General features: G+C 36.5%; 1 protein-coding gene across 2 annotated transcripts in view; it reads left to right on the top strand.

Moving 5' to 3' along the window:
• The window catches only part of COLEC10 (collectin subfamily member 10), a 513,203-nt gene that overhangs the window by 156,603 nt on the left and 329,940 nt on the right, over positions 1-26,660 (top strand). For both annotated transcript variants that reach the window (XM_035276463.3, XM_054246461.2), the window contains exon 2: positions 28-140. In XM_035276463.3, coding sequence (XP_035132354.1) covers positions 137-140 — 4 coding nt within the window. In that variant the 5' untranslated portion in view covers positions 28-136. The remainder of the gene's footprint in view (positions 1-27; positions 141-26,660) is intronic.

Genomic DNA, 26,660 nt, shown 5'->3' with positions numbered 1-26,660 from the left:
ATTTGTCTAATGCTTTTCTTCTTGCAGAAGATGTCAGAGTGGGATCTGCTGTAGGCTCCCAGCAGCCCCCAGGAGTACCAAGTGAGATACCTACTGGGTCCACTGTGTCCACTGTCCTTGGTAGCCCCGGAGGATCATGGGTAAGTTCTTTGATTCCAAAGCTGCATGGATTTGTGTTTTGAGCTTTCCAAGTTTGAGCGAATTTTGGATCCAAACTGGGTTCAGAAGTCATGACGGAAACCGGACTGGGTCCATGATTATACTGGATCTGATAATTAACCAGATTGGGTCCAGTTAGAGGCCTCAGAGCCTGATTGTATCAAACAGAAACTGGAAGTAAATGGCAATACTATAAGGGCTGAGAACTCTGGCTTTAGGAAATTCATGGAATTTTTGTGTTCTATCCTTTGTATTTTTTTCTTATGTGCTTAGGTAGGGAAAATCATTGGTTAAGTTGATCAAAGGTATCAGAGGATCAAAGTCCAGATTCAACAGAAAAATGGGACCCCTTAATTTCTGAAAAATGGAATATTCTACCTTCTGGCTATGCCTGCATTCACATGTATATGCTAGGCCCTGGAAGCAGCAAACACTTAGAAAAATGGCAAAATCTTAATAAAGGTAGTTTTAAATTGCAGGGGAGCATTCCCAATGAATAACACTGTATTTTAGGAAGTACATTTAAAAGTGAGGGCTCCTGAATTAGGCTCACTCTAAGATGTCAGGGAAAAGAGATAGCAATAGACTCTTCTCAGGCATTATAGAAGGAATAGCAATGAATGTGAATAGAAAAATGTTCAATAAACAATGTGGAACCAGAAATCTTGAAAGTTTTGTAGCTTAAATATAACAGCCAGACAAATACTTTCACCATTCATATGATCAGATATCTAGCTGCCTAGTGCCCTTCATCGTGTGGTGGGAAGAACATATCCACTTGTTATGCAGTGGACCTAGGAAGTGGTTTCAGATTGGTTTTGGCATCTTTGAGATGGTTTTGGATAATATTCTGTTATGAAAGCTAAATACAAGTTATGATTGCATGCTATAAGAACAGCCTGAATTCATTGGCTGTTCAGTCCCCTAAACCCACACTGAAATCCTGCAGGGCAATTGATGTCAGAGACAATTTAGAAAGAAAAGGATAGCGTTAGCTACTGAAAAGTATGGAAATGGCTTTGGGTCTCAATTCTGCTGATGAACAACACAATTGCTATGATAACTGACAATGCTCAGTTCAGCTTGGCAGAGACACAGACCTTGGATGACTTTCTCCAAGTAGCATGCCAGGACCCCCCCCCCGCAAAATCAAATGACATAATAGGGGTAAGCATAGGAGAGAGAGGTCACAAGACATTACTCCAGTGGAGTTAAAAGTCAGTAGAGATTCTGTTTGCTCACTCCAATTTTCTAGCTGAGACTGAAGACCAATGAATTCATCAAATGTTTTATAAAATAATAAAATTTGGTTACCAATTAATACCTGACAATTGAGTTGGAGAAAGAAAAAGACATATTTATGTAAAAGAAAATTTTGTAGAAATTCTTTGTTCTTCTTAAATTTTATCAAAATTACCACCACAATAAAAGAATAAGACTTGTTTTCTTGAGAGCAGTGACTATCTATTTTCAGCCTTGTATTCTCAGCACCCAGGACAGTTTCTGGCATAGAGTACGTGCTCAATAAGTGTCTGTGAGTGCAGTGAATATGTGGTCAAGTGGCTACATTTATACACAGACACCCACATATCACATTCACAATATTCACATGATAATACCTACACTAATATAAACTTGGTCTACTCCTTATTTATGACCAAAAATTAGCAAAGTTTCTCTGTAAGAGTCCAGATATCAAATATCTTAAGCATCTCAAGATAAAAGATAAAATTGAGAATATTATGTAGGTGATTAGATAGCAAATATATAGCAAAAACAAAGATTTTTATTGATGAACCTCAAAATATAATAATAATCACATACCCATTTCTGTAATAGGATAAGAATAGAACTTTTTGAGGAGAATAACATTTAATTCCAGTTTAAACTGATCAAAAATTTTTTTTCTTGCAAATGTTATCTGTTAATGCTGATTTGTAATGAAATTTTAATTATTTTATTTAGAATTTTAATTTTATATAAGATTTGTACGTCGTACAGTATTATTAGTCATTTAATGTTTTTTCTACCATTTATAACTGTAAAAGTAATTCTTAGCCCTCGGGCCATATAAATGCAGGTGACAGCCGGAATTTAGTCCATTGCCCGCACTTTGCTAATCCCTCATCAATAGCTACTTGGTTATGAAAAGCATTTGATTGGTTGATTGATTGATTTTGAACCTGTCATGTAAATAAATGGAATTAGGAACATTGTATCTAATTATATGATTTGAAATATCTCACATACCAGAAAAGTCCCCATATTTGACAATTTGCTTTGTTTTTAAAACAATGCTTTCATGTGGGAACTGGTCTGAGAGCCACTAAAAAAAATCATCTTGGTAACCTATTGGTTATCCTGATAGCTTTGCCCCTTAACTGAGCATGCTTCTTAGCAAGACTGGGTAGAGTACAAGAACTTCACAAGCACTTTCTCTCCCTGGGATAAAAATACAGGGACAAGGACAGAATCTTAAGGAACTGCCAAGTTCACTAGATGACCAAATTTGAAGCTATTTTTTCATGTTGTCCTTTGGTCGGAAATACTTGAAATGCTTCTGTGTGTTGTAAGATTTGTTCCCCACTGTCACTTCCAGGCTGTCTCTCTTCCTTCCTCCCACAAAACCCCAGAGTATTTGATGTGCATGTCATAGACTTCATTATCCATTATCCTTCCTTGTTGTTTTCATATCTCTCCCTCCAAATGTCTTCTCCTCATTCATTGTGTTCTCATCACCTGGATTCACCTATGCCACTGTCAATCACTGCATAGGATGGTGCTTAAGGACAGAGAATCTAGAAGCAGACTGATTTGATTAAAACATGTCTCTGTCACTTACTAGCTGTGCTCTGTCTCTTAAATTATGAAATGGGTATAATAATAGTACCTACCTTGTAAGGACATTGTGAGAATTCAATGAGATTTTTTTGAAAAGGTAAGTGCTTAGAGCAGTTCCTGTTATTGAGTGAATACTTAACATGTTAAGAAACTTCACAATTTAAAAGTAAAGTAATACATACATGATACAAATGCAAATAGTACTAACTGGTAACCCTTACCAAATGCTTACTCTATGCTAGACACTGTTGAAAGCATTTTACATAATGAACATTTTTAGATTTCATAACAACCCTATGAATTGGCTTATATTATTATCCTTTCTTTAAAGATGAAGAAACCCAAGACTATAGATGTGCACTACTTTATCCAAGGTTAGCAGCAAATAAGTGATGAATCCAAAAAGTGAATAGTCCATCCCACTTCCTGGTGTCCAAACTATTTTTAGCTCCAACTACCTTTTTCTGCATTCTAGTTCAGCCATCTTGTCATCATCAATAGTTGTAGCACCTTCAAAATTTTAATTCCAACTCTCTTCTCTGACCATCTTTTGCACACCATCGACTTTTTAGTGAATTCCTTTTATATTCCCAAAGAAACATTCTTTGACCTCATTCAAACTTTAAAGGCATTGACCTGACACCTTTTCACCATCTGTCACTGCTAATCAGTTCTTACTTCTCTTTCCCTATGCACTAAATTTTTTCATGGGCTAGTACTGTAACCCTCTTTTAAAAACACCCTTAACTCCTTTTCTTCACGTTCCCTCCATTATGCTACTTATCTGGCAAAACCCCAAACTCAGCCAATGAAATTATTCACTTCTGTGCCAATGCAATAACCATAAAAATACTGCTAAAAATCTTAACTTTACTAGGCTGCCCTATAATATTTCTCAAGAAAATGCACCTCCTTTCTCTCTGAGACTCTTACACATTCTCCTGTCTCCCTGAATTTCAAACATCTCTTATCTGTCTACTCTGTTTTCATAACACTGAGGCTTACTTTAGAAAGAAAAGAAATATAGTTGCATAAGAACTATCAGTTTTTTGCTAACAATTCAATCAGCCTTTCAGCATTTGTACTCAGCTACTGACTTATCCCTTCTCTTAAAAGTTTGCACATATTTCTATTGCAAAGAGAAAACCCTTTATCAGTAACTTAAATCCTTTCCATCTCATTTTCACCAGGAGTTACATCCTGTAACAGTTACATTTCCTACATCATTTTATTTCCGTCTTCAGGATTATTCATATTGGCATAGAAATATACCCCAATATCACCTATCTTAAAAACAAAACTAAAACTAAAACTAACCCAAACTTCTTTGACCCTATATTATTCCCTGGAAACTATTGGATATATCTTTTCCCATTTACATTAATATCCCTTAAAATATAATTTGTGTATACTGTCTCTATTTCCTCACTTCATTTCTCTCTGTGTTTTCTTTAATAGACCTCTAAATCTTACCCTCTACTGAAATTGTCTTTATAAAATTGTAGATAGATGCTATTAGTTATTTATCCCAAAGATATTTTCACTCCCTTTCTTTTCTTCTCCTCCTGCTCTCCTCCTCCCTCTTCTTTTTCATTTTTGTTTTCTTGTATCCTTTCTTTTAGGTGAGACTTTTATAATACTTGGACTTTTCTTCCCTGTGATAAGAAAACATAACCAACCCCCTTCTCAGTCTTTGGGTATAAATTGTAATTGATCATAGTCAAACAGGGTAATTTTTCTTGCCAATCGCTTGCCACCTTTGTTTGAAGAATAATCTAGGCCAGTGAGTATTCAGTGAAAGTCTGTTGGGGCCCTTTTGGGTAGTTTATAATAAAGAGAGAAGGATGGAAAAAAAATCCTTTGTGGGGGATGTGACTATGCCTTCTGAACAATCCTGATGGAAGCGACTGTGCAGGTCGGTGTGCAGAAAGTACCATGAAGCAGAATGTGTTTCTGACAGATCATTCTGGAAAACTCTCATATTAGTCAGAGTAGGAGATTGATGGAATTTGGAATTGATGAGTAATAAGAGACTAGCAAGGCTGATACAGTCATGGTTTCTTAAAGAGCTTCAACTAGTTGGTCTCCAGGATGCTGATTTAAATAATCTTGGTCACTTTTCAAACAATGCTTTTGATTGCTACTCTCAAAGTAACATTCTCTCTTTTTTTGTTGTTATTTGACATATGTCATTAACAGAGATGGTAGAACACAAAAAATGAGGAAAATGATAGAAAATAAAGTAAAAGTTAGGAGTCAGATGTTCTAGAAGTGAGGAATATAGACATATAATTACTCTTTCTATCCTCATAAAAGGAGAAAAAAGCAAGTTATGATGTTAGTTTCAATGTAATATGGGAAATCATTGCATTTTTTGTTTATTAATAAACTTTTTGTTCTGAACTGTTTTAGTTCACAGTAAAATTAAACAGAAAGTACAGAGAGTTCCTATATTCCTCCTTTGTCTCACACACGCAACCTTTCCCGTTATCAACATTCTACACCAGAGTGGCACATCTGTTAAAATCTTTCTTCACTAGTAGTATGTGCTTAAGTTTCCTGCATGTTTTTCATGGTTTGATGGTGCATTGCTTTTTAGTGCTGAATGATGTTCTATTGTCCTTATGTACCACAGTATCCACTCACCTACTGAAGGAAATTTTGGTTGCTTCCAAACTTTGTCAATTGTGAAACAAGTGTTATAAACATCTATGTGAAGGTTTTTGTGTAGACATACATTTTAAAATTCATTTGGGTAAGTGCCAAGGAGTGTGATTGCTGGATTGTACGGTAAGAGTATGTTTAGTTTTGTAAGAAACTGACAAATTTTCTTCCAAGATGGCTGTACCATTTTGCATTCCTACCAACAACTAATGAGAGTTCCTCTTGTTCCACATCCTTACCAGCATTTGGTATGGTAAGTGTTTTGCATTTTGGCAACTATAAGATGTGTATAATGGTATATTGTTGTTATTCAAATTTTCAATTCCCTAATGACATATGATATTGAACATCTTTCCTATGTTTACTTGTCTTCTGTACATATTCTTTAGTGAGGTGGCTCTTTAGAGCTTTTGCTAATTTTTAAATTGAAATTAAAAATTTAATTGGGTTTATTTTCTTATTGTGGAGTTTTAAGAGCTATTTGTGTATTTAGACAGAGGTCCTTTATTAGACATATCTTTTGAAAGCATTTCCTCTCAGTGTGTGGCTGGTCTTCCCTTTCTCTTGACATTGTCTTTCCAATTCATGTTTTTTAAATTAAAAATGTAACAATTTATTTTTATGCACTTGCATTGACATACCTCAGGCTTAAGGGCATCTCAAAGCTATGCGTAAACTTCATCAATGCTCCATCATCTGACTCTGATTCTCTGGATAATAAGTGTCTTTGGGCCAACCCGTTCAACCCCCAGACAGTCCTCCAGCTTGTACAATGTCTTTCATTCAATATATTTGCCAATTGGAGCAAGTAAAAATATTCTCACATTGAAAGGAAATGTAGCGCTAAATGAGGTTTAAAAAAGACTTAAATTCTAACACCTGTCTTTTTAAACTACATTAACAAATTAGCTGGGCATGGTGGCATGTGCCTGTAATCCCAGCTACTCGGGAGGCTCAGGCAGGAGAATTGCCTGAACCCAGGAGGCGGAGGTTGCAGTGAGCTGAGATCGTGCCATTGCACGCCAGCCTGGGTAACAAGAGTGAAACTCTGTCTAAAAAAAAAAAAAAAAAAAAAAAAAAAACAGAAAAAAAAGCTATATTAACATGATACAAGTATGAAAAGAATCAACTTTATCTCCTCCTTCAACAAAGGGAAATACAAGTGTCCTTCTTTATGCTGATAACCTTGTTATATTGTCTAAAAGTAAACTTAAGAAGCAGTATGGGTCTTTTGGAATATTATTTCTATAAAGAACAACTCGGCATAAAATTCTGCAAAACAAAAAAATCATTGTATTTGGTAGACATTCAATCTTACATGTCCTCAGGCAACAAGGCAATTTATTATATCTTCTGTAGGGATTCAGTCACTTTCAGCACTCGGTGGATTTATTCTGTTACTCAGGGATGCATTTTACTCTTAATTCATTTTGATGGCTTCTTGGGATCTAGTTTTTAAAATGAGATGTTTGCTAGTTTTATGTTTTATATATAGATGTTCTTTTATAGGTGAGACCAACAGTTGGACACACACACACACACACACAAACACACATGTGCACACACATGCAGCTATAAGATGAAACAAGACTAAATATTTTTATTTCATGTTGCATGGTGCTGAATGTGGGGTTTCAGACAAATATACATACTTGAAAAGATCAAAGCTCTGTTCTGAGAAAAAGAGTGCTAACTTTACATTTAGGTCTCCCTGCTGCTCTACCCGTACTATTATAATTAATTTGCAATGTATGGCATCTTTCCACTTTTGCCTCAGCTGCCAGGAAACAAAATACCACTCACTACCTGTAATAGGAATTGATTATTTTACTTTACCCTAGCCTCTATACAAGCCTCACTTGCCTTTGGGCCTATTGAACAATTTTGTCTCATATGTTTATGTAACTGAATGCATTTTTGCTTTGTTGTAAACATACAATAGCTTTTAATCAGTAGTTCAAGATGCCTTGTAGAAAGAGCTATTGTTTCATTTATTAAAACAACACATAAAAAAAATCACAGGTTCATTTCCCTAAATATGGAGTGAATTTCTTCAAGCCTTGGAAGAAATTTACATTTACATGTAATAAAGCTCCCTGACTGGTAAATTTCCTGACATGATCATAACAAACCTGTCAAGTCGAACTGAGAAGGGGTTTCTATTTGAGAGAATACTGCTTTTGGCTGCAAGGAGATCCTTCTGTAGACATATTTTTGAGAATGGGGCAACTCATATGAATTCATAATGGCCAGAAATAAAGATTCTTAGTGCGTGATGTAGGTGCTTTACTGGAAGGATGGTAGGTCTGGCTTAATATTGCTTGCCAAAATTATTTATGGTTGGCACTCTCAATATGTTTAGAAAGTCTCTTTTCGCATTGGTTAAATGTTTCAGTCTTGCTTTTTGTAATTTATTTGAAGTCTACCTTTGAAGTGCTCAAAATAAGATTGTTGTTGGATAGGCCTTTATCTGAAATCCAGGAAATATTTCTCATTTTGGCCCTAGTTAGAACCCACATCATGTATATTAATACCGTACTCTTGTTCTAAACTATGTTTTGTTTCTCAGTTGTGACTGGGCTTTTATTAATGTGCTTAAAGCAATAAATCCTCCTTTTTATTGGAGTAAGTCAATGGTGTCTTATAATGAAGAGCTCTAAACTTAATTTGTCAAATTTATGTTTGTACCCAGGCCACCCCACTAAAAGATCAGCTTAAGGAGGAATATCTTCTCAGATAACTGTGTTGAATAAGCTCTTTAAAATCTTTCCTCAGTAATTACATTTTAAACAACTTGATTTTGTAAATGTTATTTTTACTGGAGGTATGCAAAATCTTTCTACTAGTATTCACCTATCTACTTCATCATATGCCATTTCCTGTTGGTTAGAATGCCCATCTTACGGACAGTACTCTTTCTTAGATAAAAAATACGTAGTCATCAACTTGTTTTATTACTTCCCATTAGAATGACCTCTCTGTGCCTCTTAGCCTGGATAAATATGCTTCCTTTCAGTCCAGCTAAAATCTCACCATCTTGCAGCTTTACCTAATTGCTCCTTATCATTTTGGCAGAACATTATGTATGTCATGGAGGTTCCATTAGTGCATGTAATATGTTCCTTAACTGGGGTCAATATAGGCAAATATTTCCTGGATGTCAAAATTTTGTCCAGCAATAAGAATTAGTTAATTTATTATTTGCCTTAGTCAAAATTATAGGCCCTGGGATGAGTTTTCTTTGTTTCTTTTTCCAACAACCCCGGCGTGTTATTGCAGAGGATGTTGGTTTCTCTTGCCTTTCCTGAAGCCATTTACCCTTATTCATGTAATGGCATGTAATTCCTTTTAGTCCTGCCTCTAGGTATGGACATGTAACTGATCAGAGTAAATGAGGTTCATTTCCCAGATATGATTTTTGGCAGAACTTGGGGCTGTTAGTATGTTATCCGTTGCTTCTGGAAGCCGTCATGATGGGAAAACATGCTTGAAAATTAAGTCATTTTAGAAAATAACAGGCTTATGAAATATATCACTTCCTGACAACCTTGAGTATCTGAATCCAGGTGTGCCAAAAGCTAGAGGCTCCTAGGTTCTTTTATTTTATATTTCTTTTATTTTAATTAACTGGTTTGTTTTGATTAAGCAAGTTTGGGATTTTTTTTCATATTTGCAGCTGAAAGAGCTCTGAATATCTATAATATATAATATATATAATTATATATGTTTAATTATTAGCGTTAATGCTATAGGTAGGGAAGTAAAACTGGGAGGTTTAGAAAACTGCAATGTTAATAACAAATGAAAGCAGAATCAGACATAGTTACTTCTAGGGTCCATTTTTCTCTCTGCTCTGCCATACTGCAATACAAGTTTTTGGTATGTTTTGGCTTCTATGCTGATGTTTTGAATTCACCAAAAGTTTTTATTTATTTATTTTTTGGTAGATCAGGTCTATGACTTGTAGTTTCATCATTTTGTGCTAGTATTTTGGAAGAAGAGAACGTGAGGGACATAGAAGCATTTGCATTCGGATTTCTTATAACAGAAGCTTCATTAAATCTTCGTTGGCTTTCCAGTGATTAACATTCATCTTCTGTGGTTTTTCTCTATGTTTACAGAACTCTAATAGACATCAAAGTCATTCTCATTCACGGAGAGACCGTGTTAAGCTTTGAGTCTGTGTTACTTCGATGTCCCGTATTTGCAATGGCTATCTCCATCAATGTGGGTTATTTACAGAAACACAAACAAGGGTTGAGTTAGACTGTCATGAGGACAACTATATTGGGAATATTGGAAAAATTATGACTATTCTTAGGCTGGGTAAGAGACAAGATTGAATGGAACATCTGAATTTTGTCCCTGGAATTGTCACTGCATTTCTGGGTGGACTTGGACAAAATTATTTTTTGAGATTTTGCCCGAGGAAAGTTAATAGGAGTAAGAGAGGAATGAATGAACAGCTCCAAGTGAATAAATTTACTCTTTATAGTGTTAAAGGTCTATATTCCCATTTTCCTGAAATAGCTGTACTCACAAGCCAAATCTCAGAGACAGCCTTTTGATCAAAAATAGACCTTTTAACTTATAGCTAAAAGAATAAAAGCAACAATAAAGACCAAGCTAACAGAAAACTGGTCTGCTATACACACAAAGGCAAGTGGATCATTCTGGTCAGTCTGTCATTTACTGAGACCTAATTAACTAGGCTGTCTCGGTGGCATTTTCAGAAAGGGAACCGGAATTCTTTGCCTGTAAATGTCTCCATTAGCTCAGTAAGTGTTTTCATTGGACTTTAGAAAAGGCTCTAGGTCTATTATGGTTTTGTTGATGTCTAACAGTGTTCTTGGCGCTGAGCGAGATATAGAAGAAGGCACAGGATCCACCCAAGGCACTTGCAACCTAAGTTAGTAAAACAAATAACTTGCTATTATTCCTGACCTTGCGGGAAATTGAGTTTAAATATCAGTGGCGCTAGATTCCAGAATATTTCTATTTGTGTTCCTTTGGGATGGGCCAGAATGACATTGGCGGAGCAGCTGCATTGCTTGGTGTGCTTCCTTTCTTCCATTTTTAGCGTGTTAGACTTTCTTCCATATTCCAGGGATTTTTTTTCCATGGCCAAGTTAACCATATGTTGTATCTCAGCATCCCTTGTTTTGTTGTAATATTTGCCCTCACTTTAGCCCACTAGAGTCTAATTTCACCTATCTCTACCTACTTAAGGTGGTAGGAAAAGAAAATTTTCATCCAGATAAACACTAAATATTTTTAAAAAGTGGGACAAATGTTTGTTCTCATATGTAATTGTGTGACTATCCATGGTACTTCAAATAAAACCGTGTATTTTCAATGTGAAGACCAACATAGGCAGGTATTGAAAAATTGCGCAATATTCTCTAGACACATAGTTGTTTTTTTCCATGTTGGTAGAGAAGGGAAAATGTTACCCTTCAACCTCCCTGATTATACTCTTGGGAAAGGTGGGTAACGTTGAGAAGGTGGGGGGTGGATGCCAGATGACTAGCATGTTAGGCTATTTTTGTGTTGCTATAAAGAAATTCCTGAGACTGGGCAATTTATAAAGAAAAGAGGTTTAATTGGCTCACAGGCTAATTGTTCTGCAGGCTGTACAGTGAGTGTGGTGCTAGCATCTGCTTCTGGTGAGGGCCTCAGGAAGCTTCCAATCATGGTGGAAGGCAAAAGGAAAGCAGACACATCACAGGGCAAGAGGGAGCAAAAGAGCAAAGGTGGGGAGGTCCCAGATTTAAACAATCAGATCTCTCAGGAACTAACTGAGTGAGAACAAACTTGGCACTAAGGGGATGGTGCTAAACCACTCATAAGGGATTCACCTACATGATCCAACATCTCCCACCAGGCCCAACCACCAACACTGAGAATCGCATTTCAACATGAGATTTGGGGAGGACAAACATCCAAACAGTATCAACTGGTGAGGCAGATCCTTGAAACGGGAGGCAAGAAATACACAAATTGAAGCACATTTTCATGGCTGGGTCTGGACTATTGTGGGTAGAAGTCTGTGGGAGAAAGAATAAGTAGATGTAAAATTTAAGCAAATTGTTGATCTTGCTATACTCAATACACAGCTCCTGTTTTTATAAGCACTTAGAACTGTGCAAGGTTGATATGTAAAGCTAATTAAAATTGGCTGACAAAGACTGATCTATATCAATGAAAACAAATGAACATTTACTGCATGTGGCAGTATGGATGAATCTTACATCATATGTTGAGTAAAGAATGGCCAGACTACAAGAGGTTAGAGACTGATTAATTCCATTTAAATGAAGTTCAAAAACAGCATAGCTAGCCTATAGTGTCAGAACTCTGCTAATGTTACCCTGGGAGGGCTTGCAACTAGAAGAGAGGGTGATGGAGGATTAGGGTTGTTTAGAATATTCTATTTCTTGGTCAGGGTGAAAGTTTTATAGGTGTGCTCCCTTTATGAAAATTCATCAAGCTGTATGTCTGTCATTTGTGTATTTTCCACATACCTTTTATATTCATTTACAAATATTACTTTAAAATTGCTAATGTTTACTAAAGAGGTGTTTGCATGTATCTATGTTGTTATGGAGTCATTGAATACTTCTGCAAAATAACTTCTTTTCAAATTAGTAATTGAATCATATTTGATTTCTGAGAAATACTTGTTAAGTAAATGATTTCCAGTTACAAAAAAAAGCAGCTAGCATGTCTTGGCCAGCAGTCCAATGGACACCTTAGTATTATGGGTTGGCGTTACCCTCATCACAGTCAAAGGCAGTTAAGCTGAGTGCTCTTAGTGGACTGCATATGAGTTTGAGAGGGCAGTGGTGGGGCAAGATCCTGACAATTTCATGGTGAATTATGAGTTAAAAAAAGAGACATTTACAACATTGTTCCTCAGATCCTGAGATGTGTGGCAGCTACTGTCACCAGAACTTGTCACCCTCCTTCATTCCAGTGACCACTGGAATTCTAGGCAGCATATCTGTGGGGAGAACATGTCCCCCACTGTCTTCGCTCGTTGGGACATTGCTCTGTCTCTCTCTCTCCCCCATTCCATCTATAAGAGGGAAGTAGGCATTTGAAAGGTCATAGTTGACCTGGTATATCAAAGGAGATCAAAGAGAAAAGAAATAGAGAAGAGGATTGAGAAGGAAGAGGAAGAGGAAAGAAAAGAAAAGAGAAGAATGGAATAAGGCAAGAAAGACATTGAGGTAGTCTGAAGGACAACTTCAAAGAGATCCCAACTAACAATGATCAAATGATGGGGTTGCCACACTGTCCCATTAAAGAAAATGTTTAATGTAGACTTATTCTATGCTAGGAACTGCCTACTTGCCATATTCTCTATATGATTCTATTTCATTCTCATTTTATAGATAATAAAATTGAGGGATCAGGGGGATTTTGAGCTTAATACCTCAGGTTGCAGTCTAAATCTTCTAAGTCAGAGTCCATGATTAAGAATAATAATGCAATGTGTTGAGTCCCTACATCTCAAGTCCATTTATTAAAATTGCTTTTGTTTCTTCTGATTAATAAATGCATATGACCGAGTCTTGTTATCTGTGCCCATGTGTATCTGCTACTTGTAATTTCTATGACTTTGTCATTTGGGGTTACACCTAAGAGATGGCCTACAGCTGGGTGAACCTCAAGGAGCAACTGCATGCATGTGAACCCTCTGGCCACTCTGGTCTGGACTCGTTCCTCCCCACCAGAGCTTATCTGGAACTGAACCAGCCCTGAGGGATAAAGGCGGGTCACTGAGCCGATGACCATGGCCTTTAACTGCTGACCTTGATTTGCGTGTGCTGGCTTTGAAAGGGGATGCTTGTGGCTTCCTTCTCCCTGGACTTTCACTTAAGGGAGGCTCAGATTGGCTGCACTCCTCTCACTAACGCATGAGAGGTTGGGCATGCATCACTGGATAGTATACCGCAAACCAATGTGTGATCGAAATCAATGGTGCCCATATATAAGTGACCAGCTTGGTCATTCACTTCATGCTTTTGTCCCCACAGAAAAATGACAGAAAAGCTTCATATAAACCAGTTACAGAATAGTCACAAATATTTCTGTATCCATGGTATGCAAGCATTATACTAGGTAATATTGGGGATACAGAAGTGTCATGTTATTAGTTGGAATAAGGAAATTGCTGTAATCAGGCTGTGAACCCTGAACTAAAAGTCAATTCTGTGCCAAATGAAGGTAATTAGGAAAAAGGAGAACAAATAGGCACATACTAAGATGAGTGAGATGGTTACTTCACAGTGCAGATAGAATGTTCTTTCCATAGGGCTATGAGTGTGGTCATAGCTACATATTTACAAACTAAATAGAGTGATAATTGGTAGTTTTTCGTCAGTTAAATAGGTTGGAAAATGCCAGTTTAAGACAATGCATATAGGTATTCTTACAGTAGAATCTTCTAACCATTTTAATGCTAAGTTTGAAGCTGTAAGAGAGACATTAATTTTCTAATATCTTATACTTTTTGCACATTGAAAGCATTTTTATGTGTAACATCTTCTGGAATAGTCTTTAGAAAGGCTGGGAATAATAGTTTAATCTTTTCAAGTCATCTTCCTTTTATTTTATGTTCTCCTTTAGGTCTCAAGGAGAAAATTTAGGTGGTATAGTATAGTGAAAAAGTGACCAGAGAGCGGTCCAAGATCTGAAATCATCACTCAAGGCTGTTTTGGTTTCACTTTTTATGAAAATAAGTTGCCATGTCCTCAACAAAGTGAGCTAACTTGAGAATCATTAACCCAAAGACAATGTTGGCCAAAAGATTTCAGGTCTTCCAAAAGCCAGAGAGCAAAGCTACCCATAAACCCTTTAAATACACCCCCAATATCCATTTCCCTTTTATTTTCTTAGGATATTCAGCTTTGACCCTTATCTTGTGGTTCATTTCATGTTTGTCTAGGGAAGGGGTGTCCAATTTTTTGGCTTGGAAGAATTTCTTGGGCCATAAGTAAAATACACTAACACTAACAATAACTGATGAGCTTTAAAAAATTGCAAAAACTCCTCAGTTTTTAAGAAAGTTTACAAATTTGTCTTGGGCTGCATTCAAAACCGTCCTGAGCCACATGCGGCCTATGGGCCAAGGGTTAGACAAATTTGGTCTCGGGCAACCGAAAGAAATGAAATAGACTAGCACTAGGGGGATCCTAAAGGAACATGCCAGTTAAACTCTCCTATCATACAGACAAAAAATCTAAACTTCCTTTGAAGTTTGACTTTCCCTTGGGTTAATGTGCCAGTGTGAGGGACGATAAGGGAATTAAGGCCAGAGTCTATTCCACTTACAGCAGATATGGAGACTCTAGGAGCATTCTGACATTTGAGTTCCTTGACACCAGTCTAACCAATGGGAGATGCCCAGGAGAAATCTTCCAGTTTCTTCAAAATCTTCTTATGTTCTCAAGCGTAGTAATACTCAACTTAGCTACAGCTTCTATTATCTCTTGGGGAGAAATATTCAACAAAAGCACTTAGGGTGTAAAAACTCCTTTGGTCTGTTAGAAATTTACCTCCATTTCAGAACTAAAAAAATCAATACAAAACAAAAAAAGGAAACCCTATTAACAAATCCTATATGCTATTATATCAAGGATCCCAGGAAACGATTGCCTTTAACACTTGAGGGTTTCAGAATAAAACCTAGGGGAAATGCCTGGTGTCTCTAAACCTCAAGCAATTTGCTGTGGCTGCCAAGGCCTCCACAGAAGGCATTTTTCAATCGGTATATTTATACTTTCTTTACTTAGTATTGATTCTAAATAAGGATAAAACCCATCCTTGATGGGAAACCTATGAGTAAGAACAGATGAATTAAAGTTTGTTTTATCTTCCCACTTTCCTTTTGCTGTAGCCAAAAAAAGCCTTCCCTTCAGAGGCAAACGGGATGTATTCTAGAGGCAGCAGTCACTGGTTTCAGAACAACTAAATGGTAAAATGTTTGGAAAGAGTCTAGGGCAACAGGAGCATTGGGTTTGGGTGCAGGTTCAAGGCTTTCTAAACATTTCATCTATAAAACTTGGTAAAAGCGGCCATCTTGAAAGTCTACACATATCTGAACATCATGGCCCAAGCTCTATATTGGTGCCTAGGCTTGACGTTTTTTAAACTCTATATTCCTCTTAAAACACCTGCTTCTGAGCCACTAATAAAATAGTGCCCTAGCTCTCTCTCTCTGTCTCTCTCCTTCTCCCCTCCCCCTCTATCTCTCCATTTCCCTCTCCCTCTCCATCTTCCTCATTTTCTCCTTTTCCCTCTCCCTCTCTCTTTTGGATCTTGCAACAGACTGACATTGCCATAAATATTTGTGGATCAGCTATTTGTGGAACTAAGAATGATCTCTGGGTGATTTGCCATATGAGAGAAATTGGGTGGAGAGAATGAATGGCCAAGATAAGACTGTGCAGACATCAGCTGCTCACAGTAGTATATGTGTGCATCTATGTACGCTATGGACAAATATTATGAAGTTAGGCCTGCTCAAACAGGAACTGCTATCATTTTTCAAAATTATGGTAGAGCTTAAGTTGATCTTTGCTTCAGTTATGCGACCAGGTTTGTAAAGATACTGGGAAGTTTTGTCCATGCTTCAAATATTTAACAATCTTTTTCTAACACTGGAGATTGACTTCCACCTGGACATAATTTGCCCCTATTTGCAGCCTATTCTCTATATCTCACCACACAGCAACTATCCCCTGCAAGTTGACATTGCTGAATCTTTGCTGATAGGGTTTTCATTCCTGATGTCCCGTTTTTCCTACTCCACCCTTTCCTCTGTAATTCCATGTATTGTATATGGTTCATTTTAAATGTCCTGAAGAAAACCTTCCCAAATCCTCTACCATTTAACTCTACCATTTTCCCTCCCTGAGTTCTATAATAATTTACTTGTACCTCTAATCCAGTGCTTATTCCCTTCTACCTGACATTATGGTGAGATGTTGAAAGAGAAATACCAATAGAATAGAATATCAATAAGAATTATATGTGAATTGTATTCTTCTGTAGCTTTCTTAGTGATTTGAAATGCCTAGAAAACTGTATCTGCTTAAAAATTGTTTATTGAATAAAGAAATAACTCTCTCAACCTAATTTAAGTTCCTATTTTCCGCACATAGCTGCCTCAAATATTTCATATCATGGTACCAAATGATAAAAGCAGAAGTGTGTGATAAGTTAACCAGAGATATGATGATATGATGGTACAATTGTAGGCCATTTAATTTATACATCAAAGTAGCAGCTCTGCAGGACAATACTTGAGATTTATCTGTTAAATTGTATCTGTCTTGAAAATATTCTCTTCAATGGGCACTGTACTTGGAGGGCAGCAATGATCAGTAGTAGCAGTTTATATTGATAATTCCTGAGTGCTAATACGTGTCCAGCCCTGTACATGGGGTTTTAGATGAATGATTTAATTCAAGCAATACTGATAATAATCTGATAGGGTAAATAGTATGATCATCTTCATTTTGCAAAAATAAAAATGAAGACTAGAGAGATGAGATATCTAGCTCAGGATTATAGATGTATAAGTTACAGATGCTGTGATCAAACCCCCGTAGCCTGACTCACCAAGTGTATTGTGAGATTTCGTCCTCAGGGGTTTACACTCTAATTTAATAAAGCCAATCAAGGTAGTGCAATACATGTACTATTCCAAAGAACTCTTAGGCAACTCAGGGGTCATAGGAGGTGCCATCTGAAAAGCAGTTGATTTGGCAGGCTTTCTGCCTTGTTTTCTTCCAATGACTTCCTCAGTTATACTTGAAAGTTTCTTGACTAGTCATTGGGGGCATTTCCCCTCACTTTCTCATAGAGCTGCTATGCTTCGTTTAGCAGAAGCTTTCAACTGAGAGGGAAAGTAGCAGTCAGTCTCTGGCCCCATTTACTCATGCGGCCATCCAAAGAAATCAAACATTTGATGGTATTTGGAACAATGCTGCTTCTGGCTTCTGGTAAGGAACTAGATAACCCTTCTGCCATCTCTAATTTCTTGCAACTCTTCTTATAATGCCTTCTGCATAAACTTTGATTCTTTCAAAGTGGTTCTGGAGCACCCAAAGAAAAAAGAGAATTAGTAAAGCAGTAGCCGGCTGGCCAGACTTATTCAGATTCTACATGTACAGCAGCATTTCTCTACAGTCACTTAAAGAGATCATTAGGATCCTCAAAAGAAAGAACAATAAAATAGTTGTCTTTCACCTGCCTGATATATATTTTGACATTGCCCCACTATAGTGACTCATATTCGATTCTTTGCAAATAAGAGTCTTCCCTGGATTAAGGATTTCTATCACATTGATATATTAGTAGCTTGTCTTAGGGGCTGCTTCCCTGATTAATGAATACATTCACTCCTGATTGTCACTTGGTAGAAAGAGGGAGTAGGATTCTGATACAGAGATTTGAGGGAAGGAGTCTGAAGCAGGGGATGAAGAGAAGCTAAGGCATGCTAGAGGGCACTGATAACCAAGGGGAAGAGCATTCTTTATAGGTGGGACAAAGGATCCCACAATGAGTTGGGAAATAACATGATAATTTCCCTTTTACTTTAGGCTGTTTCAGTTGACTTGCTTATGAATATTACTACAATTCTTTCATCCTTTATTAAGTATTCTTTTCCAGAATACATACAGTACAAGACAAATGACCAAATAAAAACAAAGAGAAAGGAAACTTGGTCCCGCCTTTAAGTTCACAATCAAGCAACTGACAAATATGTATGCAATGAACTCCAGAGGGCCTGGTTTTAGAAGGGTAGTGCTTATACAGTGGCATACCCATGGAACTTGCGTCCTGTTTGTCTGGGTCCTGAGAAAGTGAGATGGAAGATGGCAGGGCAGGCACAGCTGGGATGCAAGGCAGAACTCCCATTCAGCCCCTTGCTGCTGAAGTTGACTTCTATCTGGCTTAGTTATGCAGAGCCTGGGGAAACCTGCAGGCGGTACACTGGCCTTGTAGGAACTGGAGTAACCTGTTTTGCTGAATAAGTCTGGCCAACATGGGTGTGTAGATAGATAGTGAGGATGCTAGCAATTAGAGCTAACTTATTTCTTAAACTTTCTAGTGTCAGACACCATATGACCCCATTTAACAATAATGAAAACCCTGTAGTAAATATTTTTATTATTCCTGTTTCACAGATAGGAGAACTGATGATGAGGGAAGTCAAGTAATATGCTGAAGGATACACCAATGGCAGAGCTGGGGTTTCCTTGATGAAGGCTTAGGATGTTAATTAAACTAAGTTGGATTACTTAGTTGGATGTTCCTGGGTACCCAGTGCTTCATAACAAGTAAGTGGAGTTCATTTTTGTAAGTAGCTCTGAGAGCACATCATGGTATCCATCCAGAAGGGTCTTCAGGAACACTAACTGCAGAAAGCGAAAGGACATATGATCTGGCGTTACATATAGTTCTCTGGTTTTGAGGGAGAGAAGAAGAATTCCAGCAAAACAGACCTCAGTGACATTAAGTAGTGGTTGGGAGCAGGTGTGTGATTAGAAAGACTAGGGATGGTGTCTTTCTCAGTGATTCAAGAAACTAAGTTTCGTATCCTACTGATAATCTCATTTTGAAGAAGGGAAAGCGTGATATACTCTAAGTTTCCGTTACTCTCTGTTCAGCTGCAACGGCATCATTCTCTTTATTTTAGTGTTCAAATCCAATATTAGTATTAATTTAATAAGAAATAGTCTTTTTTCCCCAATTGATAAGTTAAAACAAATATTTTTCTTTTGTCTCTGAGAAACTATAATGAAATGAAACTAGCCTTCCAAATGCAGATTCCACTATGTAATTAGGTAGATAAACATGGCTGTAGACATTAGAACATCACAAACATTTAACAAACAGTAGCAAAAAGGACATTATAGTCAGCTATTGGAAAGAATATAATTCTGACCATGGCCAAAATAGCAATGTTTCCTTGATGATAGCTTTACTCTGGTGTTTTAGTAAATAAGTGACTTGATATACTACTCTGTAAGAGTGAGTTTTCAGTCGAAGATAGTATTCACTTTGTTTTTTGACATTAATACTAAAAGGCACTGATGTAAAAACTCGTATTAAGTTTTCTAAAGTATTGCCTTGATTTTAGATAAAAAAGGAGGACAAGTTAGGGTACAAAACAGATGACTGACTCTGTTCTGCACACAAGGTTTGGATGTTTCTTCAAAATGAGGATGTGTCTTTGAAAAAATATGGTCATTTCGAAGCTATGTCTCCTCCAGCATTTTAGTGAATTGAGTTGAAGAGAATCCTCTCAAGTCAGGTTTCTCCAGGATATTCTTTTTTGCCCTCTTTTCAACCCTCTATTTATCATGTCAATCATTTTATATATTTTAGGTAGTTGGCATATTTTACACTGGTAACTACATTTTATAGGAAGGAAAAGCTATATGTATACAGAAACCAATCTGTGAAGTTATAAAGATTAGCACAGTTTTCTAGATATAAAATTAATATAAAACATCAGATTATAGAAGATACACAGCCATAAATATTATGTTTAAGCACTTGGTAGATAGTATTCTACCAAGTAGAGATCCAACATACTTTATTTTTAAAAACATTTCATTATAAAATTAATACAGGATGGGTACGGTAGCTTATGCATATAGTCTCAGCACTATCAAGGGGCTGAGGCAGGGGGATCACTTGAGGCCAGGAGTTTAAGACTAGCCTGGCCAACATGGCAAAACCCTGTCTCTACTAAAAATACAGAAATTAGTTGGATGTGGTGGCATATGCCTATAATCACAGCTACTTAGGAGGCTGAGGCAGGAGAATTGCTCACTTGAACTATGGGAGTGGAAGTTGCAATGAGCCAAAATCATGCCACTGCACTCCAGCCGGGGTTACAGAGCAAGACTCTGTCTCATAATAATAATAATAACAATTTAAAACTTAATATCTCCTGATTACAATAAATGAACAATGTAAAGCAACGTTTTCAAATTATGTAAAATACAAAATAAGGCTCTCCTTCTCATCTATCAACCCCTGATCCTACTCCTTTTCCAAGAGTGTGACGTGTGTCATTTTAGACTTGTTTTCTGTGCATGAACACATACCTAGATTATTTTTATTATTTTTTTATTTTTGAGCCGGAGTTTCGCTCTTGTTACCCAGGCTGGAGTGCAATGGCATGATCTCAGCTCACCGCAACCTCCGCCTCCTGGGTTCAGGCAATTCTCCTGCCTCAGCCTCCTGAGTAACCGGGATTACAGGCACATGCCACCGTGCCCAGCTAATTTTTTGTATTTGTAGTAGAGACGGGGTTTCACCATGTTGACCAGGATGGTCTCGATCTCTTGAACTTTTGATCCACCTGCCTCGGCCTCCCAATACATAGATTATTTTAAAGTAAAATGTAATAATACTACATGTGCTGTTTTGTTATTTAGCTAATATTTTTGAGACCCACCTTTTTTCTGAGAAAAAAAAAATCAGCCATGTAGCATTTATATTTGTTAATTATTACAGACTTAGCAGCTGAAATCACCACACATGTATTATCTCACAGCTGTGGGTCAGAGGTCTGGGAGGCTTGGATTTGTTCTTTGCTTATCATCTTGCAAGGCCAAAGTCAAGGTGTCTAGCACACTGGGCTCTTATCTGGAGGGGCTGGGGAAGAACCTGCTTCTTATTCAGGCTGTCGGTAGAGTCTATTTCCTTTTGGTTGTAACAATGAGGTCCTTATTTCTTAGTTGACTTTCAGCCAGGAGCTGTTGTCAGCTTCAAGAAGCCACTTGCACATCTGTCATGTGTGTGGCCTTTTTCATATTATATCCAATGTGTATGTATCCCATGGTTTCTACTACTGTGTTATGTTCACATTTCAAGTCATAATGTATTAATCTTATCAACATTGTGTTTCTTCTGATAATTTTTAGATCTTTTTAATATGTTCAGTTTTTTCATTTGGGTTTAGAATGAAATACATAGGTTATTTTTTTTCCAAATAGATGTCTACTTTTTCTAATGCCATTTTGAATAGTCCATTATTTTCCCTCCAAGTTACAGTGTCACTTTTATAACAACTTTATACTTTGATTTGCTACATTATTATTTTTATGCAGAACTTCTTGGCTATTTTGGGGCAGGTACTTTTTTGGTTAACTTTAGGATCAGCAAATAAATGTCTATTTGAAAAATCTAATTTAAGTTTTGATTGAAATCTCGTAGTATATGTAGATTTACTAGAGTAAAAAGAATTACCTTTTAAACCAAGGATGTCTGCTCAAACAATATCTGCCTGTATATAATATTATCAAGAACTGGTACCTCTAAAATGTTTGGTTGCTCAACATGCTCCCCAAGTTAACGCTGAAGAAAAACACTCCTCTTCCATATCTTAATTAAAGTCGCATTTAAAGCCTGCCCCATTTCATCTACAAAATGAACTTTGGACACTGAGGTGTTTTGCTGGTTAAATTCTGGGCGTAGCATTGAAGAAGCCTTGCTGTCTGGCTCTAGACTTAGTGAAAGTGGCCTGGAGAGGTGATTCACAATGGGATACCTGCACAGGGCGAGAGTGTTAGAAAAACTCTGGACACCGAGAACTAGATTGATTAGATGAGATTTATCACATTTTCATTGAAGACGAATTATGTTGAACTGTATAGTTTTTCTCTGAGGCTATGCAAGCACACCACCAAGAGTACTACCCAATTCAGCTCATTCCCATTCAGGAAAATTACCAGCAAAATTCAACAAAAAAAGAAACCTACAAATATGCTGTTTGGCATTATATATACCAAATTACTAGGTAAATTAATAAACTTTTAAACTTTTCTTTCCTTCCTTTCATTTATTTCCTTTCCTCTAACAATGCTTTAATTTATCTTCAAAAGATTGGAGAAATTCTCTGTATCATTGTCCAAAGTGTGGTTTTTACTTATTGGAGCATTCTATTTCTTACAAATTTTAAGCAATTTACATTTCAAAACAGCTTTAGGTACATAAATTTTTGTATATTTATATAGTGTTGTGTTACATAGCATTTTAAATCAAGGCAAGATTTCAGATGTAATGATATGAAGAAAACTGAATCAGTCTGTAGGAGAGCATATATAATATGATCCACTTTTATTCAAATAATTTATTTATTATATATACACACATATAGACATACCTAAAGAAATATGAAAAAAAATTCACTGAATCTTAGAGTTGGGAAGTGTAAAATGTGACTTCTACCTTACACATATTTATGTCATTTAAAAACTTTACAATAAGTGTATGTAAGTTTCACAATAAGAAACAATAAATATTTAATTTGGTAAATACATTTTTAGATTATTTATTAATGAGCTTACTTTCTATGACAAGTAATCTTTTCTCATTATCACAGGTAATTGAGAGTTGACTAGCCTCAAAATTCTTATGTTTTCTTCCATTAGAACACTATCTATAGATACAATTCAGAATAATTATCATCATCATCACCAGAATTTCCTGAACTATTATTAAGTGCCAGCAACATAACTATTATATATAAATTGCCTCATTTAATCTTCAGAATATTCCTTTGGGCTAGATATTATTCCCATTTTACAGATAAGAAAATGCAAATTTTAGAGAGATTACATGAATTGCTAAAGTTCCTCAGCCAGTTGACATAGTGGGAAGTCAAACTTTAGTCTCTGCCTCCAACCCTGACCTCCCTCAATACCATACAGAACAATATATTTAAATTGATAAACACAATCCAGAGTGACTTTCAGAATTCAAAGCCACAACTTTCCCATTTTTTTGTAGATTAATTTATTAGTTGTGAAAGGAAATTAAATCTTGGGACCTAAACTCATTAAGCCAAAGAGGAAAGTCAAGCTGGGAACTGGGTCATGCAAACCTGCCTCCCCGTTTTGGTTCCTAAATAAGATGGTTACAAGATGAAAAGCTAAATATCTCCTCCATATTTTGCCCACAAGGAAATTCCTAGTGAGCTGAACGATCTTTAAGGTATTTCTGTTAAAATTTCACCATGGCAATGTAAATTGTTAGCTTATCTTTACAGGTGCAGTAATCTCACCTGCCCACCAGACACAAATGCATATCTGATAGTTCCCCTTCCCCATTTTCTCTATGTTATCTTATGTAAAGTGTAGATACCCTGCATTCTTCCTCTACCCCATCTGTCTATATCATTTTCTGTAAAAAAAAAAAAAAAAAAAAATGCACTGAGCCAGACAAAGGCATGAATGGCTATTTTTCCCTACCCACCTCTTACGTGAAATTTTTGTATTTCTTAATATCCCACTCTTTCCCCTTTAAATCTGGAGCCCTCAAAATCATCTTTAGAGAAAAGCATAGACCCGTCTCCCAGTTGTGTGTCCTTAACTTTGGCAGACAAACCCTCTAAAATGATTGAGACCTGTCTCGTCATTTTTACCGATTGACATCAGGCTGCCAAACCAAATTGTGGGGACTCAGGGAGAGAACCATTCACCTCCGACAGGAAAAACAGTATCCCTTAAATGTGGTCTCAATCTAATACACAATGTCTATTTACTAAGTGAATAAGTAATAGTAAGAAATGTTAGTCCAGGATCAGAATTTTTACTTGCTGAAAGAACTAGCTTTACAATGCATTTCTTTGTGATATGCTCAGTCCATGGCCAAATAGCAGAAACAACCCATTTTACAAAGTAAATATTTTGGCAAAAGGACGTTGTGTTTTGTGTTTCAGAATCGAGCTGATTGAAACTCAAAAGTTCTAGAATATAGACTAAAGCGGGACTTCAGCTGGCATGTATCAGTTGTTATATTTCCTCTTAAATGCAAATACAGAGGGAAACAAACATGAGTGGCCTCAAAGAATAAAGAGCTTCTTAGCTTTGTTTTCTTCAGTTGGATTCTGTATCCTTCTCAATTGACTGACTGTGGGGTGTGTGTGTGTGTGTGTGTGTGTGTGTGTGTGTTTAATTCTGTGCCGTTCATTACTGATGTTCTTAAAGAATCTCCTTGTTTGCAAAGAGGCTTGGAGATAGTCTCTAATTTAGTTTTAAAAATAAGACAAAACCAATTAATACTAAATAAAATTTAAATGTGGCCCAAGGAAAAGAGAAGTAGGAGGAAGGTGACTTTGAGCTCTTCCTTTCGCCTTTCTTCCTCCCTTTGAGCTCTACTTTGTCCACAATGCTTTTTCAGGTACCAGCTGGAACGAGAAAGCTAAGATAAAATATCTGGACAATAAAGAGAAGGTTTGCTAGAATTCGTTTCATCACATACTTTTTTTTGATATTAACATATGCCACTTATTTACATTTAAATGGAAATCAGTTGCACTAGAGGACACTTGGCCAATGTATATGAATTTCTTTCAGAAGGAAGAATTTTGAAATCTAAAAAAAAACTATATAATAGTCCTCAATTGGTTACCAAGAAATTCAGCAGGCAAGCCTCCTAGTTCCTGTGCTTTGGAAAACGGCTTACAGTTTTAAATATTTGCATGGCATAGGCCTGATTTAGGGCATTAATATCTTTGTAAAGCTTCATGAAATTTCATCTATTTTTACAGAAACTGCAAATTTAAATAAACTTCCAGTGGTATTTGATAACTTAAAGACTCAGAATATCTTCTGGGTTTCGATGTGGATGTGTGGTTCGCTAAGACCCACCTCCAAGAATACTGCTTGAAGGCTCTCTATTCAGGTTGAAGCTATTTATCACATGACCAAAGTAGAGTTCTTGCGCAGAGATACTCATGATTGTAGGAAGAACCCAGAACAGCTGCAGAAAGCAGCCTAAGCAAAACTAAATCTTGGCTAACTTCAGAAACATTTTAAATGAAAAAAAGGAATTAGTTGTCCAGGTATTGCTTCTTGAATTTGGAGATGGAGTCTCTCTTCACCTTACCCAAACACTGAAGTATCAAAAACTCATTGGATTAATTTCAAAATGCAAAGGGCCCTTACAAAAGGATGTGAAGATGGACTAAGGGATCTGGAGGATACCGGACTAAGGGATCTGGAGGATACCATCTCTTCTGCTCTCTTTGTATGTACACTAAGGCTCTTCAGTCCCATGAAGTCTCCCCCCAAATAGGAGAAATCATTAATTAAAATGTTAATGAGGAGAAAAAGAGCTTAGAATGAAAAAGGAATAAACTCTCTGATTGAGGATGTGTGTGAGGTTTCCTATTAACTCTAAGATAGTTTGGGTTTATGAAAGCTAGAGATGTGTATGTGATATTTCATTAGCAATGTCATCTGCATTTAACTTGAAGATTTAGAAAATAATATATATTGATTGAAAGAAGCTAGCTCTGTGAATTTATACTATTTGTTCATTAAAAGAATATCCAGAAATTTACTGCCCCCAACTATGGGAACAAGTGGCTTCGATATCACAAGTTAAAAGTATAAATACATTTCCAGGTAGCTTTATAACAAGATATTAACAAAATTATGTTGGCTTTATTATTATGCCAGGGTAGTCTTTGTCTCTAACCCAATGGTTACCTGCAGAATTGTATCCATTGGAAAGATAGGTTTGACCAAGAAGAGTTACTTTAGAAGGTCTAAATTCTAATCTTGACTCTGTTATTCACTTGTTATATAATCTTAGAAAAATCATTTAAATTTTGGGTTCTTTAATTGTTCATTGGTAAAATGAAATAATACTCCTCAACCTACCAATCTCATAGAATCCCTTCTAAATAAAATTTAAAAAATAGTATTTTAGAAGTCTTTCCAAATACTTTTTAAAACCTACCTGTAGGTTCAAGGTAGTATCACCTTAGTGGGTTTTTCTGGATTTGCTTTTCAGTATGCCAATATGTCAGTAGGGTAGCTAAGTTCAACCAGTATTAATCCATCATTTATGATATCTAGGTCACTGGGTCAGATTCTAGGATGGTATAGAGGCTTAAAAAAATTATTCTGTCTTTTACAAAGTCAGTTGGCTTGTAGTCATTAAAACACCTTACA

This window comes from Callithrix jacchus, chromosome 16, assembly GCF_049354715.1.
Source record: "Callithrix jacchus isolate 240 chromosome 16, calJac240_pri, whole genome shotgun sequence".
Taxonomy (NCBI): Eukaryota; Metazoa; Chordata; class Mammalia; order Primates; family Cebidae; genus Callithrix; species Callithrix jacchus.
The sequence above is the reverse complement of the archived record's forward strand: the minus strand, read 5'-3'. Positions and strand labels throughout refer to the sequence as shown.